Here is an 18,343-nt window from a genome sequence, read left to right on the forward strand (position 1 = left end):
CAGGTGGCCTTCTGGTAGGTACTTCGGTCAGTCCTCCTGCCTGCTACTCGGTTAAGAGCCCAGGCTTGCAAGCTAAGGAGACTGGCTACTTATACCTGAATGCTGTCGTACAAAGTGGACTGACTTGCACGGCCAGCCATCCCTCCGTGGTATACTGGATGACCATAGTGTTGTGGTCCACATGTATCTGCTGGTGGCCGATAATGCTGACCTAACCGCCTGTTTTTTCCAACAAAAATAAGCTGCTTAAATCGTTTGAATATATGGCTTTAGTGGGTGGGACGAAAAGTTATGAATGCACAATGGGATAGAAATTATGGGTATGTCTCTCCACAAGCAAATGTTAATTTGTTAGGTAAAGTGTGGTGAACTGATTCACAAATAGTGAAGTGCCTAAGCTTCAGAAGAAAAAGATACAGGTTGGCGATGCAACACTCTGTATGCAGGTTTTCTGAGGGAAGACAGGGAGTTTCTGAACTTCATCGTCCCCAACATCGAATTGACATGTGCTTTTGATCGATATCATCTTAAACTCTTGCGCCTAGAATACTAGTACTGTTTTCTTCGATCACCTACCTTACCACAATGTTTCTAATTTATTACTCTCACTAACTTAGGCTCTGGAAATTCAATTGGGTGTCCACGCTTATCTGCAACCGGTGAACTGTAAATTAAAAAAAATACTAAAAAGTCTGTTTTTTTTAGCTGAAAGATGATACAATGCATGATGTTCATGCCAAATTTCAGGTTGTTCGGACATATGAGGAGCTTATGAAAAAAACACATCGGTCAAAACAGTACGTGAACAATAAACATTCTAACAACCTCAAAATTTGTATTTGTTGCTGAGAGCTACTGAGCATCTAGCATTACATGAGCATCTGTAACAGTATGTCCAAACTCCACGAAAGTTGGCACGAACTTCATGCACATGAGCATGTAGCATTACAAAAGTAATTGGATTTTTATTTCATCTTAAAGGATTTACTGTTCATCCACGGGTGCAGATGCACCAGAAAGCCAAAACACCGCGTCCCATAGGTTCCTCTCTTACCTCCCTTGATATCATCTACTATAGTCTTGCTATCACATTCAATAATGATCTTTGGCAGAGCGAGGTCTTCTGCTAAGGCCAACACTTCACGGCAAGCTAGCATCTCCAGGTTTCTGTTGAAGGAGAAGGAGGTGGCGGATGAGGGCTAGGCGTGCTCTTTTGAGCCCGGCCCATTTGCAATTTCCTCCTCTCTTTTTTTCTTTGTTCATCTTTTACTTTTTTGTAGGGAAAAACTTGAACATCTTTTTCAACGTGAAAATTGGATAGAGATATTGGTCTATATATACCTACTTCTATAGTCTTTAAAAAACCGCAACTCCTTTATTAATTGGTAATCAAAATAGCATCATGTGCAACTAATTTCCCACTCTATGGCAATGCTCAAAAGAAACCAAAACAAAATAAAACAAACTAGGAGTAATTACAAAAGTACAATAGAACAAGCATCAACATCTATAACTATCTGATATCTTGGACCCAACCTTCAAAGTATATTATTTCTTTATCTTGGCTCTAAATAAAATTCATTTTGACTCTTCTTTGAACTTCTTCCGATAATGGTATAAATTTGGAGTAACCCCTTTAAAAATGTAATCACTACATGTAGTCCAAATTGCCCATGGAGCTAGAATGAAAATTTCCAAAGAAAAAGGAACAACCAAGAGGTGTTTGAGGTTGTTGATTTCCGCCTGCATGCCTTGATTAGTAGGAGACTAGTTATGACAAAGATGAGACCAAAATACCTTAGCAAATGGGCAGGTAAAGAAGAGGTGTTTTCTGGTCTCAAAGGCATTTGGCCCACACATGACGCATGATTAATCTGTTATGAAGTTCTTCCAATGCACCATATCTCTTGTGTTAAGTCTATTCTAGAGAAGTAGACAAGAATATTTTGTGCTTTAGTTGACAGCAAGTATCCCAAATCCAGCTTAGATGCTTGAAAATTCTTACGAAATTCATTCATATCTAAAAATAAAATTCCTGGTTAAATCACGTACAAAACAACATCAAACACCTAGATGCAGAGACCACAGAGAGACGGAATATCTGCAAGAGAGACAATAGAATCCCTAGAGATAAACAGCGAAATGGCGTCTTCATTGTTGAAAATAAAGAAAGAAAAAGAAGAAGGTTTTTGTCCAATAATAACAAATAGCAGCGGAATATCCATGGCCAACAAGAAGAGATAGTGGATAAAGGTAGATGTTATGTTTGAATTTCTCCGGTGCTAATCGTTTTTCCTCGGAGATACACAACTGAGGCTGACGACCGAATAACCCTAGCCGCCACCCGTCATCCATCCCTCTTGTCGCCGTCAGGGCGCGTCGCCGGGCAAAGCCCACACGACGTCGGCGGCAACGGGGAGGTCTATATCGTGGACATGTTGTGGAGGCACTAGAGGGTTGTTGTGGGACAACAAAGGAGATGGGTGTTCATGCGACGGGCTTCGTCTAGCAGTGAACGACATCGTCATTGGTAAAACCGTTGGCTGTCGGAGGGATCCAGTGCAAAGATCTTCATTGATGGCTCGGCATGGCTGGATCATCAAAGAAGATGGCATTGGTGCATGGTTTTGGACGGCAGCGAGCTCGGCATCAGAATCGGACCTGTCGTACAACGACATGGGTGATATTTTCACAGCTTTTTTGCGGTCTTGGTAATCACTGGTGTTTCTATTGGCTCTTATCGGTAGCTTTTCTCTCCGGGGTAGCGATTTGCTCCAGAGATCACGACCACCGCCGTCTCCTAGTGTACATCCACGACTTCCCGGCCGCTGCTTCCACAATTTCCTAGTTTCAAAATTTTAACCCCACCGAGTTGGAGTCCCAAGGGCGGCATCGGGCTATACTCACGGCGCGCCGCCGGTGGATGCAGGAAGAAGAAGACTTCGACATCCACGAGATTTTAATTTTTTTTCTTTTTATTGTAAGTCTGTATTTGTGATGCTTCTTTTTTTGATTTGGCACTTATTAATAACTAATACTTGACGTTGGTTTCGGTTCGATCAATTTAACAGTTCAAAACCCAAAAAACCAGGATCCTTAATCATTGATTCCGTTCATTCCCGCCCTTCACTTCAGGCCATAGTGTTCTGAATTATTTCTATGCGCCCTGAGGTTTACTCTATTTTTAGATTTGCCCTTCTCCTACTGATCTTACTATCCCTCGAGTCCAAGCCTCGAGATGACGCTTATTAAGGTCCTGTTTCCCCTTGACAGGATATTCCGGTTATGGTATCCCTTAAGAGCTTCAAGAGCATTTCCTAGTATGAAGGCAATAAAATATGGTTATGTGCTTTTGGCTTCTGGGGTTTACGGGTGAGGTGGAGTGAAATGGCAAGGAAACAAAAGAGAACTCAACTCAAGGCGTAGGTACATGCAAGCATGTCTTGACCAGGTCAAGTCCAAACATGATGGTGCATGGGTGATTTGCTCCTCAATTATGCTCACGTGTGGGGTGTAGCAAAGAAATATTGTAGCAAATACAATACCCCCGCCCCCACCCACCCTCGTGGTCGAATGGAATGAGATCAGTTAATCGGCATGCGGGTGCAATGAATCTAGCTATATTTCTTCCACCTAATCGATCCACCCTCTATATGCCTTGCTTAAAAAAAATCCACGAGAAGGTACGGATGCTTTTCGAATTTTGACCTTTACTACTTTTTTGTGCTGGTAGGACCAGCAATGTGTTGATTAATTAAGAGTGTATGCGTGGCAAATTAGCTCTTGAACTCTCAAAAGTCACTGGTCCTTTGAATTGGCTTAAAAAATCACTGGAATAACTTTCCGGCCACGGCTAGTGTACCTACCTTAATTCTCGTAACTCGGAAAGCACATAACCATGGTGACACCTGGTAAAGCTGGAGTGACCAACACAATAAGAAGAAAGATTAATTAACTAACGATCCACTAGCTAGCCACACAGGTGTAAATTAAATTTTCTGTGTACGTAGCATGTACGTAGCACATACGTGGTGCAAAACCATCTGCTATCCGCGATGTCATCCCTGTCACATACGTGACAGATAAAGTATCCGTTTGGCTTAAGAGAAATTCCAACGCGCCGACCCAAACGAGACGTGCTTTGTCCTTAAGCCAAACGCGGCCGACCTACAACTTTTTGGTGCTCCAAGTTCTAACAGGATACCGAACGATGCCCCATCCAGATTGTAGAACACCAAACGCACGTTCGACATCCTTCCTAGCACCCTCTTACTCTTGGGCAAATCTTTTCCTCTTTTCTTCGACGGGGTTGGGGATTGTTTTCACAATAGTGGTTCACTAAGGATAGATACTGTCAGTTAGGTAGTATCCTTTGTGGCCGTTGATGTTAACATTCACCGGCAGGCTATTGCCTTCGGCAAGCCTTGCAAACACAGGCGAGCGTTGAAGTGCGTTGATATCATTGTGTGATCTGTCTATGCCAAAGAAAGAGTGCAAGATCCCAAGAACTTGTGAGGCCACGGCCTCAAGTATGATAGTGCAAGCCCTGACATGGCCCCTATAATGCCTTTGCCAAGAAGAAGGGCAGTTCTTTCACTCCCAGTGCATGCAGTCTATGCTGGCAAGCATCCCTGGGAAGCCTCAGCTGCCATTCATCGCCAACAAGCGTATGTTAGAATAAATTCAAGGCCACCGTTTATCTACCGAGGACCAAGCAATTACACGAGTCACAACACCGATATTTGTTAACGAGGTTCACCGATATGGCTACATCCCCGGGGCCTGACTACGGGCACTTCTCCCCATGACACTGCTACAATATCGCACCTCCGGTTGCCCGGGCGCCGGCACATGCCGCCGGCTCCCCCTTGCCCGACCCATGCTATTATGTTGGCATAGGTTACATCATGCGTCTACCCCACATTATATGAGAGGCCTAGGATACAATTGTCCTATTAGGACATGACTCCGTAATCCTATCTATACACCGTACGACTCCAAGTCCAATTATAACCTAACTTGTACAATAATATTCAACACAATTCTAACATTATCTTTAGCAGTCGGCTCTCTCAAGTACTCAGTGCTAAACACTGCAATCACAGCTTCACAGAACCTGTACATGGACTATAGGCGCGTATACTCGCTCATACGGACGTACTCATCAATGAGATCACCGGGCACTCCGTATGCAAGCATTCGGATGGTTTCGGTGCATTTCTGATAAGAGGAGAAGCCAATCTTTCCAACGGCATCCTCCTTGCACTCGAAATATTTATCGTATCCGACCAACCCCTCTCGAATACGGTTGAAAAGATACCTAGCCATATGGAAATGGCGCCGGAATTGGTGATGTTTGAGGAGGGGGTTGGGTGTCTCAAAGTAGTCCTTCCAAAGAAGGAAATGGCTGCTCTATCGGTTGCGATTCAACGTCGGAGTGTGCCCCGGAACAATGGCCGCTGCCTAGTAAGGTGGTCATGGACCAACACAATAGCAACCATCTCCTCATCATCGGATGAGGAATCGTCGGAGTCGTAGAGGAAATTGTGAAAAAAGTCGGGGGTGTGCATTTGTACCTTTGGGGCAAACTGTCGAACAGCTTGCAGGCGTCATTATAAAAAATGGTCGGCGAAGAGACACGCGCCTCCCCTACACCAGGTAGCTGGCCTGGCAGCGTCCGACGAGCGTGGCGGCGTGTAGCTAGCCTGGAGGCGTCAGACGAAGGAACTGGCCGGGGCCGCGGGGGGTGACTTTGTGCTCGCGGCGACGTCAGGGTGGAGGGGGGGGGGAGCTGCGGTGGACCCGCAGTGAGGCGGTGGTTGCGGCGACGTGGGAGGTGGCGGCATGCAGGAGAGGTGTGTGGGCAATATCTATAGGTAATATGTGCCAACAAGATACTATTACTACTTTAAAATTACTTCCTGCTTTTAAAGAGGTAGCCTCTTGCAAGCATGGGCAAGGTGATATAGTCATTTTCTATCTGACAACAAGTCTAATGAGCCTTCATCATGAAAAATTCCTGAGCTTCACTCCTTTGTTACGGATGGAAAGATATCTCTGGCTCGAGTTAGTGAGAGAATGGACCGGACTTTAGCACAGGCCATAGTCCAGTCTAGTTTATGAGAAGTTCCTTGAACTTCAAAACCTCATGCCTCAACATTCACAAGCTCCTAGCAAGGAAATTTGTACATTTCGGTAATTAAAAATCTCCTATGGTATTCAGGCATATTTGGAAGATCACGAATAGTCTTAAGCAAAAAATCTTCTTCTGGTTGGCGGTACATGATAGAATAAACTCTAAAGCCCGGCTTGAAAGAAAAGGATTTCACATGAGTAACTACTCTTGCTGCTTATGCAAGCATAATACCGAGGAAACATTGCAGCAGTCCTAGTGGCATTTTGATTTTGCTCCGAATTGCTGACACTTCCTAACCATTGACATGCATAGGGGTATTTCAGTTTGTGAACGTTCTCTTGTCCATTCCAATGGAGCACCCTGAACATCTGGCTACAGAGAAATGGTAAGATCTTCACGAATGCAACGCCATCGCTTCAAGCATGGAAGCACTCCCTCAAGGAAGATTAGAACATGCTCAGTCACATAATTAGGAAGAAGCATGTTGCTTGCTTTGATGCCTGGATATATTCTAAATTGTGATCCATTTTCATTGTGTTGCCCAGAAGGCCAGAACTGAAATATACTGAGCCTTTATTGCTATTTTAGTTAGCTTCGCTAGCTTTTTCCTCCTTTACCTTCAGGAGGAAAAAGTTAGCTTCGCTAGCTTTTTAATTTGCAAGAGAAGCTCAGTAAAGCGGTTTTAATTTGCATTAGTCTAGACTTAGTTCCATCGAAAGATCCATCTGTATATCTACACGTATGCCCAAGATACTTCCTCTATTATTATATACTCTGCATGTTAGCTTTGTCCCAATGTCAAACTTTATAAAGTTTGACCAGCTTTATGCAAAAGAATATGGACAGTAACAAGTATAAATGATGTGAAATATATTCAGTGATAAACCTAATAATATTGATTTGGTAGTTTAGATATTAACAAATTACTCTATAAACTTGACCAAAGATTGACTAAAGACAAAGCTAATATGTAGAAGAACAGTGGAAGTAGTGAATCTTAAGGTGGCAGCATGTATGCATGCATTAAGCTGCAGCAAATGGTGCATGTGCTGTTGGTTATGCATATCCCATGCATGCAACATCAGATGAGAAACTTCCATCTTGGGGTGATGAACCCAACCTGCTTCATGCATTCTTTATCGGAACCTTCCTCGACCACTCTTCAGCCTAGCTTCTTGCCGACCTTCTTCTTTGTTCTATACCTTAATTACTTATCTCCAAGAGTAGTACTACCTCCGATCCATCATAAGTGTCGCAGTTTTGAACTAACCTCAGTTTAACACTGCAACACTTGTTTTGAATTGAAGGGAGTAATATAGTACTACTCCGTTCCAAATAAGTGTCTCAACTTTATACAAAGTTATACTAAGTTCGAGACACTTATTTAAGACGGAGGGAGTAGCAGTAAGAAATACAGAACCAGGTTTACCTCACAGTGCCACAGATTAATTATTGTGCTAGTCTCAGCTTATTGCCACCATCAGCTATGCGTATGTGGCCTGCTGAAAAACTTGTATTGGTGTTCTGACTGGCACCCCATTCTGGTCAGAATGAATTATTTGGTCAAAACTGGAATTTGTCATGAGTGACGTCACATTGGAATAGAATGTGACAAGTCAGGATGGAGTAGAAGGTTGCCATGTCTGAAATGGATAAGGAAAGTTTTGAGGCTCCTTCCTAATTAATGAAGGGCATTTTGGGCAATACCAGATAGCGCCAGACGTACTTGTCCTAGCTAGCTTTGCTACACACTCAGTTGTGCCTATCGGACCCGCAATTAGCAGCAGACAGCGACTAGCTGCTTGTTCTAGCTACTTGTATGCACATGTTACGACCACAAGCCACGTACCCCTGGCTGGCTAGCTAGCTACTCCCTCGGTTTCACAATGCAAGACGTTTTGTGACATTAATGTAGTGTAAAAAAACATCTTTTACTATGGGACGAGAGGGAGTAGGTATTTACTTGGGAGAAGTAGAAAATTGCAATGTAGAATTTGAAATATGTATCATTATTTCCGTGTGTATTTTTCTCAAAGACAACCGGAATTTATTATAAAAGTTCACCGTAAGTTCAAAGAACCATAGACGTAATAAAAATTATATCAAAGTCTCTAGGTTACTACCATTGTCAAAACAAAAAATATACCTTGAGTCGTAGTGGAACCCTTGAAACGACCTAAAGCACCTATCGTCATATCTCGCCATATCACACGCACGACGAGAGATCCTCACCTCGTCGTCCCAAGACGACGGTAGGAATCTACGCCGGAGCTCCGTCGACACAGTCTATCCGGACACATTCGCGGAGGATCGAAACTCGAAAGACCAACTCGAAGAAGAGACACCATCATCCATCCAAGCACCGCTCTGCGAGGACAAAATAATCATGCCAACCTAAACTACTAAGCGAAGCCGAGGCGGGAGGATTCCATAGGCTCGTCGTTGAAGCCTTGAGGGGAAGAATTTGACCCAACCACAGCTTACAAGAAATGGAAGAAAAATGGCCTATGAATTTCGCCCGGATGATTAACCGTCGTGCCAATATGCTACGCGTGGTAGGCGCCATTCGGTCTTAGAGACTTCGCCTACAACTTGACCAATAGGAAAAAAAGAGTATCTAGAGTTCTATAGACTACGACGCTCCTGCCTAAGCACAAATCACCGTTCTTTCCACCTTTCTGTGTGGAAGCAGACCCCAACGCACGCATGGACGACAAATTAATCGTAGATACAATGTATCACATGTTTTTGTGCCAGTGGAGTGTTACATTCTTCTAATCTAATCCAATTGTCCATGAAAGACTCGATCAGGGTGAGTGAGTGACACACACACCTAGTAGCTAGTACTTAACAAACACGTGGTGGTCGCCAGTCGGCTCCACTTGACACTATGTCCACTTGATCATAACCAAATAAGCCATCAGCTACACAAGTGCAATTATTCTTATTATTATTTTTGCAGGGTGCAACTACTATGAATTTCCCATGATCGATCACATATCCTACTATGCTCTTTTGCTCCCGATCTCTAATGTACCTGGGTAGACAGTAATTTTTGAAATATTAAAAAAATGTGTTTTTTCTTCTTTTTTCCACCTGCAGCACTAAGTGTTCTATTTACATTCAATTTTTTCTGAAGAAATGACAGCTTTTGATAAAAAAAAATGTGGGGACAAATAAAATAAAACTATGTTCAAAAATTGCATTTTGTGTAGAGCACCGACTTTGTTTTTCAGTCCATAGCACCATGAATGTCATTTCTGCATAGAAAGATACAGGCAGGTAGAAGACTCAAATATGTTTGTTGCAAACATAATTGGAATCTTTGCGAATTAGTTCGCTATATTTTTTATAGTTTAGTCTTCATATGGGTCCAGACGAGCTTGGGAGCCAAACCTCCAGGCCGTGACAGAATTTTTTTTGCCTTTCATAGTCACACTACCAGTGCCCGCAAATTTCTAATTTTTGGATCTTAACATTCATAAATTCATATTATGTTCATTTATTTTTCCATATTTTGCTTGAATTTGTGTCTCCGTTTCTAGAAGCGTCTGTACTGTGTTCAAAGAAAAAAAACCCTACAAATTAGTACTCATCATGTCAAAACAAATGTGCCCCAGCAAAATGCACGTGGCTAAGCAGAGCATTTTCCCAGTAATTCCAAATCTACCCTCCCCTGCACCATTCTCACCTCTGCTCAACCAACTCCCTCCAGCCAGCGGTATAAATTCCATGGAGCCGCGCCTCCATCCGTCCCAGCTTCCGACCCGACATCCAACGAGAAAAAACTCCATGTCTGATTCCAGCAGCACGGCCTCTTCTTCCCCGTCTCCTTCATCTACGTCGCCCCGGCTCACCACCGGCGACGTCAACTTTCTGGCCCGCCGCGCCGTGACCACGCAGCAGAACCACCACCAAGCAGCAGCGGAAGCATTCCCGCTGCACTCCCCGGGCTCGTCGACCGGCTCCGCCGACTCCGCGCCCTGGCACCACCGCGCCCCGGCCACGCCGCCACCTGTGCTCCCGTTCGACACCAGCGACGCCGATGAGATGCTCCTGCTCGACATGGTCTCCCAGCACCACGAGGTCCAGCACGCCGCGGCCTCACCCACGACGGCGCCGGCGGTGAAGCAAGAGGCCGACGAGGAGGACAAGGTGGTACTAGGTGTGGCTCGCGCGTTCCGCGGAGTGCGGAAGCGACCGTGGGGCAAATTCGCGGCCGAGATCCGGGACTCGACGCGAAACGGCGTGCGGGTCTGGCTGGGCACGTTCGACAGCCCAGAAGCCGCGGCGCTGGCGTACGACCAGGCTGCGTTGGCCATCCGTGGCGGCGCTGCGGTGCTCAACTTCCCCGCCGACCAGGTCCGGCGCTCTCTCGAGGGCGCCGCTGACGACTTGTGCGGGTGCACCAATGGCGTGTCGCCGGTGCTCGCGCTCAAGCAGCGGCACTGCATACGTAGCCGGAAGGCCACAACGATGAGCAGAAAGGCCAAAGCCGCCCGTGGCCAACCAGAGGGCATGGTGATGGAGCTTGAGGACCTGGGTGCGGAGTACCTTGAGCAGCTGCTCGGAACCTCCCAGGAGATGGCCTCCATGGATTCATGGTGCTGGAGCCACCACTCCATCTGATGCAAGTCAAGCACTCAGACTTGAAGACGACGGACGGGTCGCTCGCTGTTTTTCTTTTCTTTGTCTGTCATGGTGATAGAATTCAGATAGCTTCGTTGGGATTGAGAAAACCATTTGTGAAATCGATGGCTGAGCAGGCTTGGAAGTGCAAAATATTTTGGTTTGAATCATGTCAAAATGAGTGGTTGTGAATAGTTCACCAAATGCCTCGCGTATCTCACATCTTACATTCTTAACAAGCTGATCCCCGCACTATCAATTCTCTCAACATGCATACTCTCTACATCATCTTTATGCCATGTCAGGCGGCAAGTTTGGGTCACTTTGGCCCTTTCTTTTCAGACAAAAAATTGCTAAGGGGTCAGGATAAAGGTGTGGATAGCGGACGGACGATGTAAAACGGCGGGTTTTGTTTTGCAAAATGTACGGTCGCGTATCAGGTGTGGTATATACTTACTCAAGTTGATTGGCATTGACTAGTTCGATTGAAGCAATGGTTACTGCACTCAAATTAACTAATATTCTAGCTTTAGTTATTAGTATATGGCCAAAAGATCAAGATAAAATCACTCGCTAGCTAGCTTTTCCATTGCCAGGAAAAACTGGTAGTGGATAAAGACAGTCACCACGTTTGAATTCCTCTGACGTGGATTGTTCCCAAAAAGAAGGCAACAAAATATGGAGTAGGAGTTAGACGTGTGAGCGAGAATGCTGACGTGTCATCTCAAAGAAGAAGAGATCCCAGCTGAAGGTAGATGGTTAGGTACATGCATGCATGTCTTGACCAGGTCAAGCCCAAACATTTTGTTGAGCTAGTGATACCCAACCGAAAGAGTAAAATTAGAAATATTATTCCTGAGTGTTACATTGATGGTGAGCATCTCATGCCTGAATACGTCAACATTTCTGGCATCCCAAAGCTTGAAAAAGGAATGGAGAGAGCCATCGTCGTGGCCCAAATTAGGCACTTTAACTATGCTCACGTGCTGAGTGTAACAAAACATTGGTGAGTACAATAACTGGTGCCCCCTATGATAATGAAGTTAGTTAAGTGGCATGCAATTCGGTGCAAGTGCAATGAATCTAGTTGGTTTTTGCTTCCATCCTACACTGCTGCACACGAAGGTACTACTCCTTTTCCAATTTGACTTTTACTACTTTCTCTACTGCTTTTCCAATTTGACCTTTACTTTCTTTGCTACTATGACCAACTATGTAGTGAATAATTAAGAGTGCATGGAAACTTAGGACTTGAACTCACAAAAGTCACTGGCCCTTTGGATTGGACTATAAAAGATTAACTAACTGCTCTGGCCAGTATAGCTAGCAACCTTAAGGCTGCCCGTGGGAGTGTCATAGCTAGTATAATGAATGTCAAGTAAGTAATTTTGTTAGACATAAAATTAAATGAAGAGAGAGAAAGTTAAGTATCATATCATGATGTTGTATCATATCAAATGTTATGCTATTATATGTCATGCATAACAATAAATAAGGTTATCTAAAACATTATAAAATATGATATTATGCATTGCAGAGGTAATATCATAAACTATTATCATATGCGTGATACTACCCACTGCTGGCAGCCTAATTCTGCTAATATAACTAGCAAAGCACATCACCTATAAACACAAATAGGAAATCACATGATGACGGTGACATACTGGCTGCTGATAAAGCTGGAATGACCAATACAACACGGAGTAATCAATTAATGAATAATCCACTAGCTACAATGTGTGAATTAAAGCATTCATGTGTGATGTGTCTACGTAGGATGTACGTACGTGGTGCAAAACCATCTGCCAGTGGCGCCGTATTGTCATCCATATGTGACAAAGTCGCCCATGCATCTGGCTGGCTTTGGTAGTAGGTAGTTGTGCTTAGTCAGAAGATAATATCCATTGTATGTTTGTTAACATTGTCAAAATTGCATGGTGTGCGTACTAGTCAGTTTCTTGGAAACACCCTATATATGTATCCTCCTAGCTAGCTAGCGACTTGGCGTGCCCACATGTCCAACATGTGCGAATTGCATGTACTACCAAATATGTTGGATCAAAGTGTGAATTAAAGTAAATAAAATTGCCGTGGTATAGTGGCACATCATCCCTTGACCAAATCTATACTACATAGTTGGTCCAGATTAAAGTAAACTATGTAGTAGTCACTAAATTGTGGTCGACAGATTGAGCGTGGCAGATTGCTGGTCCGGCAGGGTAGAAAAATAATATATATTTTTCACGGACTGCCGGATTGATATTCTTCTGTGATCGGACATGTAAAAACAATGCATACTCGCCCCTTTTTGGTTGTGATCTGGGCTAATGTGATCCAGCACGGGCTATGTGTTTTTCTAAATGCGTGTACGAGCGGACATTTAGGGGATAGCTTTGGATGGTCGGATCCCGCATCGGTGTTCGTGGACCGGTTCCCCCACCCTCCTGGTCCGTAGACTGATACAATGTCAGGTTTGAAGGTCAGTGTTGGAGATACCTAATCTAGATGCCAACAACTTTAACCGGTTGGTCCTCCATCAACTCTTACAGCGTCCTTACCTTAATTACCATCATGCTCATGCACATCGTTAATTAACCACTTTTTTTTATGGAGAGGTAATTAACCACTTAATTTCTACTGTCTCGAGAAGGCTAACATCAATTTACCCAAGGCCAAATCATTCTAGACAACGTCGATCGGTTAACTAACTATTGCTCATGTTTGCACTATCAATATTTTGTCCCTTCACTGGTAGAAAAAGAGGCTTCCGTTCAGTCCCATTAGTCGCGAAACTGTAGGAACCGCGACTAATGAAGTCTTTAGTCGCGGTTCGGCAGACGAACCGCGACCAAAGGCCTAGGCCCAGGGCGCTCGGTGGCCAGCTGGTGCACGTGAGGGGCTTTAGCCGCGGTTGGCCAGGCCAACCGCGACTAAAGGTGCCCAAAGGCCTTTAGTCGCGGTTGGTCAGGCCAACCGCGACTAAAGCTCCTCCCCTATATATACCAGTTCAGCACACTCACTTAGCCATTTGGTGCCACTTCTCTTCACAAGCTTCACAAGGGGGTGTAGGTTTGCTTTTGGTTCCTCTTATGCACACAAGGTGTTTGATGAAATGCCCCAAGAGCGTGAAACAAACATGATATGAAGTGTTGGAGCCACACTTGAGGTTCCTCATTTATTTTTTCCTCCTCGATCGCGGTTAGCAACTTGAACCTTTCATGCATGTGTGTCATTGATAAAATATGCATGTGTGTTGTTCATTGTTTAATTTCTATTGTTTATAGCTAGTTAGTTTAACAAATGCATGATGGTTAATTATATATTTTATATTATAATAATGCAGATGAATCGGCAATGGATGTACGGTAACCGACTCTCCCGCGAGTTCACTACGGGTTTGAAAGATTTCCTCGTAGTGGCTAATGCGAACAAGCAGAAGGGTTTTGTTATCTGTCCATGTGTTGACTGTAAGAATCAGAAGGGTTACTCTTCCTCAAGAGAAGTTCACCTGCACCTGCTTCGGCACGGTTTCATGCCAAGCTATAATTGTTGGACCAAGCATGGAGAAAGAGGGGTTATAATGGAAGAAGATGAAGAAGGGGATGATTTCATCGATGAAAGCTATCTTGCTCATTTCGGTGATACTTTCATGGAGGATGCTGAAGGTGAAGGGGAAGGTGAAGGGGAAGGTGAAGGTGAAGGTGAAGAAGAGGCACGTGATGAGACCGTTGATGATCTTGGTCGGACCATTGCTGATGCACGGAGACGCTGCGAAACTGAAAAGGAGAGGGAGAATTTGGATCGCATGTTAGAGGATCCCAGAAAGTCGTTGTACCCCGGATGCGATGATGGTCTGAAAAAGCTGGGCTGCACACTGGATTTGCTGAAATGGAAGGCACAGGCAGGTGTAGCTGACTCGGCATTTGAAAACTTGCTGAAAATGTTGAAGAATATGTTTCCAAAGAATAACGAGTTGCCCGCCAGTACGTACGAAGCAAAGAAGGTTGTCTGCCCTCTAGGTTTAGAGGTTCTGAAGATACATGCATGCATCAACGACTGCATCCTCTACCGCGGTGAATACGAGAATTTGAATGAATGCCCGGTATGCACTGCATTGCGTTATAAGATCAGAGGCGATGACCCTGGTGACGATGTTGAGGGCGAGAAACCCAGGAAGAGGGTTCCCGCCAAGGTGATGTGGTATGCTCCTATAATACCACGGTTGAAACGTCTGTTCAGGAACAAAGAGCATGCCAAGTTGTTGCGATGGCACAAAGAGGACCGTAAGTCGGACGGGGAGTTGAGACACACCGCAGATGGAACGCAATGGAGAAAGATCGACAGAGAGTTCAAAGATTTTGCAGCTGACGCAAGGAACATAAGATTTGGTCTAAGTACAGATGGCATGAATCCTTTTGGCGAGCAGAGCTTCAGCCATAGCACCTGGCCCGTGACTCTATGCATCTACAACCTTCCTCCTTGGTTGTGCATGAAGCGGAAGTTCATTATGATGCCAGTGCTCATCCAAGGTCCGAAGCAACCCGGCAACGACATCGATGTGTACCTAAGGCCATTAGTTGATGAACTTTTACAGCTGTGGGGCAGACCTGGTGTCCGTGTGTGGGATGAGCACAAAGAAGAGGAATTTGACCTACGAGCGTTGCTTTTCGTAACCATCAACGATTGGCCTGCTCTTAGTAACCTTTCGGGACTGTCAAATAAGGGATACAATGCATGCACGCACTGCTTACATGAGACTAAAAGTGTACATTTGCCAAATTGTAAGAAGAACGTGTACCTTGGGCATCGTCGATTTCTTCCGAAAATTCATCCAGTAAGAAAGAAAGGCAAGCATTACAACGGCAAGGCAGATCACCGGCCGAAGCCTGCGGAACGCACTGGTGCTGAGGTATTTGATATGGTCAAGGATTTGAAAGTCATCTTTGGAAAGGGTCCTGGCGGACAATCAGTTCCGAAGGGAGCTGACGGGCACGCAGCCATGTGGAAGAAGAAATCTATATTCTGGGAGCTAGAATATTGGAAAGTCCTAGATGTCCGCTCTGCAATCGACGTGATGCACGTTACGAAGAATATTTGCGTGAACCTCCTAAGCTTCTTGGGCGTGTATGGGAAGACAAATGATACAAAGGAAGCATGGCAGGACCAGCAATGTTTGAAAGACCCTGATGACCGGCATCCGGAATGGTTTCAAGGTCGTGCCAGCTATGCTCTGACCAAAGAAGAGAAGGTCATCTTTTTTGAATGCCTGAGCAGTATGAAGGTCCCGTCTGGATTCTCGTCCAATATAAAGGGAATAATAAACATGGCGGAGAAAAAGTTCCAAAACCTGAAGTCTCACGACTGCCACGTGATTATGACGCAATTGCTTCCGATTGCTTTGAGGGGGCTCCTGCCGGAAAATGTTCGAGTAGCCATTGTGAAGCTATGTGCATTCCTCAATGCAATCTCTCAGAAGGTAATCAATCCAGAAGTTCTACCACGGTTACAGAACGATGTGATCCAATGTCTTGTCAGTTTCGAGTTGGTGTTCCCGCCATCCTTCTTCAATATTATGACGCACCTCTTGGTTCACCTAGTCGAAGAGATTTTCATTCTCGGTCCTGTATTTCTACATAATATGTTCCCCTTCGAGAGGTTCATGGGAGTATTAAAGAAATATGTTCGTAACCGTGCTAGGCCAGAAGGAAGCATCGCCAAGGGCTATGGAAATGAGGAGGTAATTGAGTTTTGTGTTGACTTTGTTCCTGACCTTAAGCCGATTGGTCTTCCTCGATCGCGGCACGAGGGGAGACTAAGTGGAAAAGGCACGATCGGAAGGAAATCAACAATATGTATGGACGGCCATTCTCTGACTGAAGCACACCACACTGTACTGACCAATTCCAGCTTGGTGGCTCCGTACTTTGAGAAACACAAGAATATTTTACGCTCGAACAACCCGGGGAAGCCTGAATCCTAGATTCGGAAGGCCCACATGGAGACTTTCGGCAGTTGGTTGAGAAAACATTTAATGAATGACAATGATGTTGTAGATCAGCTGTACATGTTGGCCAAGACACCATCTTCGACTATAACGACTTTCCAAGGGTACGAGATAAATGTGAATACATTTTACACGATCGCCCAAGATAAAAAGAGCACCAACCAAAATAGTGGTGTCCGCTTTGATGCAGCAACCGAGAATGGGCAAAAGGTCACATATTATGGTTACATAGAGGAGATATGGGAACTTGACTATGGACCCTCCTTTAAGGTCCCTTTGTTCCGGTGCAAATGGTTCAAGCTAACAGGAGGTGGGGTAAAGGTGGACCAGCAATACGGAATGACAATGGTGGATTTCAACAATCTTGGTTACCTTGACGAACCATTCGTCCTAGCGAAAGATGTCGCTCAGGTTTTCTATGTGAAGGACATGAGTAGCAAACCGAGGAAACTGAAAGATAAGAAAACAATCAGTACATCATGCGATGATCCAAAGCGCCGCATTGTTCTTTCAGGGAAAAGAAACATCGTGGGAGTGGAGGACAAGACAGACATGTCAGAAGATTATAATATCTTTGCTGAAATTCCGCCCTTCAAAGTGAACACCGACCCAAGCATTAAGTTAAATGATGAGGATGCTCCATGGATACGGCACAATCGTAAGCAAGCAGGGACACAAGGGAAGAAATGATGTGTAATAATTTATTGTACCAAACTTTGTTGAATGGATCGTGTGAATTATATTACCCGTGATGTGTTTGGTGTCCATTTTCGAATGATTCGAGATACCACTGATGATACATGAAATTTGGAGTGATTTAGTCATACTCCTGCCTAGGCGTATAATATGCATACTCGTAGTCTTCATAGCCGCCGCCGTTGTACTGGTAGTCGTCGCCTTCTAAGTTGCCGCCGTCGTCGTCGCTGCTGTCGTCGCTGTCGTACTCCTGCCTAGGCGTATAAAATTTTGAATTGAATTAGTTTTATTTTTCTGAATTTTTTGATATATTATTTGTATTTTTAACATTTTGAATTGAATTAGTTTTATTTTTCTTAATTTTTTGATATATTATTTGTATTTTTAGAATTTTGAATTGAATTAGTTTTATTTTTCTGAATTTTTTGATATAATATTTGTGTTTTTAACATATTGAATTGAATTAGTTTTATTTTTCTGAATTTTTTGATATATTATTTGTATTTTTAAGATTTTGAAAAAGAAAAAGTATTATGAAAAATACCTTTAGTCGCGGTTGGCCTGGCCAACCGCGACTAAAGATCGTTGCAAAAACCCGCCAAAAAACCCTTTAGTCGCGGTTGGTCTGGCCAACCGCGACTAAAGGTTACCTTTAGTCGCGGGTCGCCTGCCCAACCGCGACTAAAGGGGGGGGGGCTATAAATACAAGGGCCCGAACCGTCGCCTCCATTTCTCGTCTTCTCCGATTCTCTGCCGCGCCGAAGGCCTGCCGCCGTCGCCCTCGCCCTCGACGCCGCCCGCCGTCGCCCTCGCCCTCGACGCCGCCCGCCGTCGCCCGCCGCGCTATCATCGTCCTCTCGCGCGCCGGCCGCCCC

At 44.6% G+C, this 18,343-nt stretch overlaps 1 protein-coding gene across 1 annotated transcript; it reads left to right on the forward strand.

The window, feature by feature from the left end:
* Positions 1-9,916: 9,916 nt before the first annotated feature.
* On the forward strand, positions 9,917-10,940 carry LOC119306842 (ethylene-response factor C3-like). The gene has a single exon (XM_037582961.1). The coding sequence runs from the start codon at positions 9,929-9,931 to the stop codon at positions 10,763-10,765; it is 837 nt and encodes a 278-aa protein (XP_037438858.1). The 5' UTR covers positions 9,917-9,928; the 3' UTR covers positions 10,766-10,940.
* The last annotated feature ends 7,403 nt before the right edge of the window (positions 10,941-18,343 follow it).

This window comes from Triticum dicoccoides, chromosome 5B (genome assembly GCF_002162155.2).
Source record: "Triticum dicoccoides isolate Atlit2015 ecotype Zavitan chromosome 5B, WEW_v2.0, whole genome shotgun sequence".
Lineage (NCBI taxonomy): Eukaryota > Viridiplantae > Streptophyta > Magnoliopsida > Poales > Poaceae > Triticum > Triticum dicoccoides.

Bases quoted from the DNA above. Each gene is read 5' to 3' on its own strand.
- LOC119306842 (XM_037582961.1), top strand. From the start codon at position 9,929: ATGTCTGATTCCAGCAGCACGGCCTCTTCTTCCCCGTCTCCTTCATCT.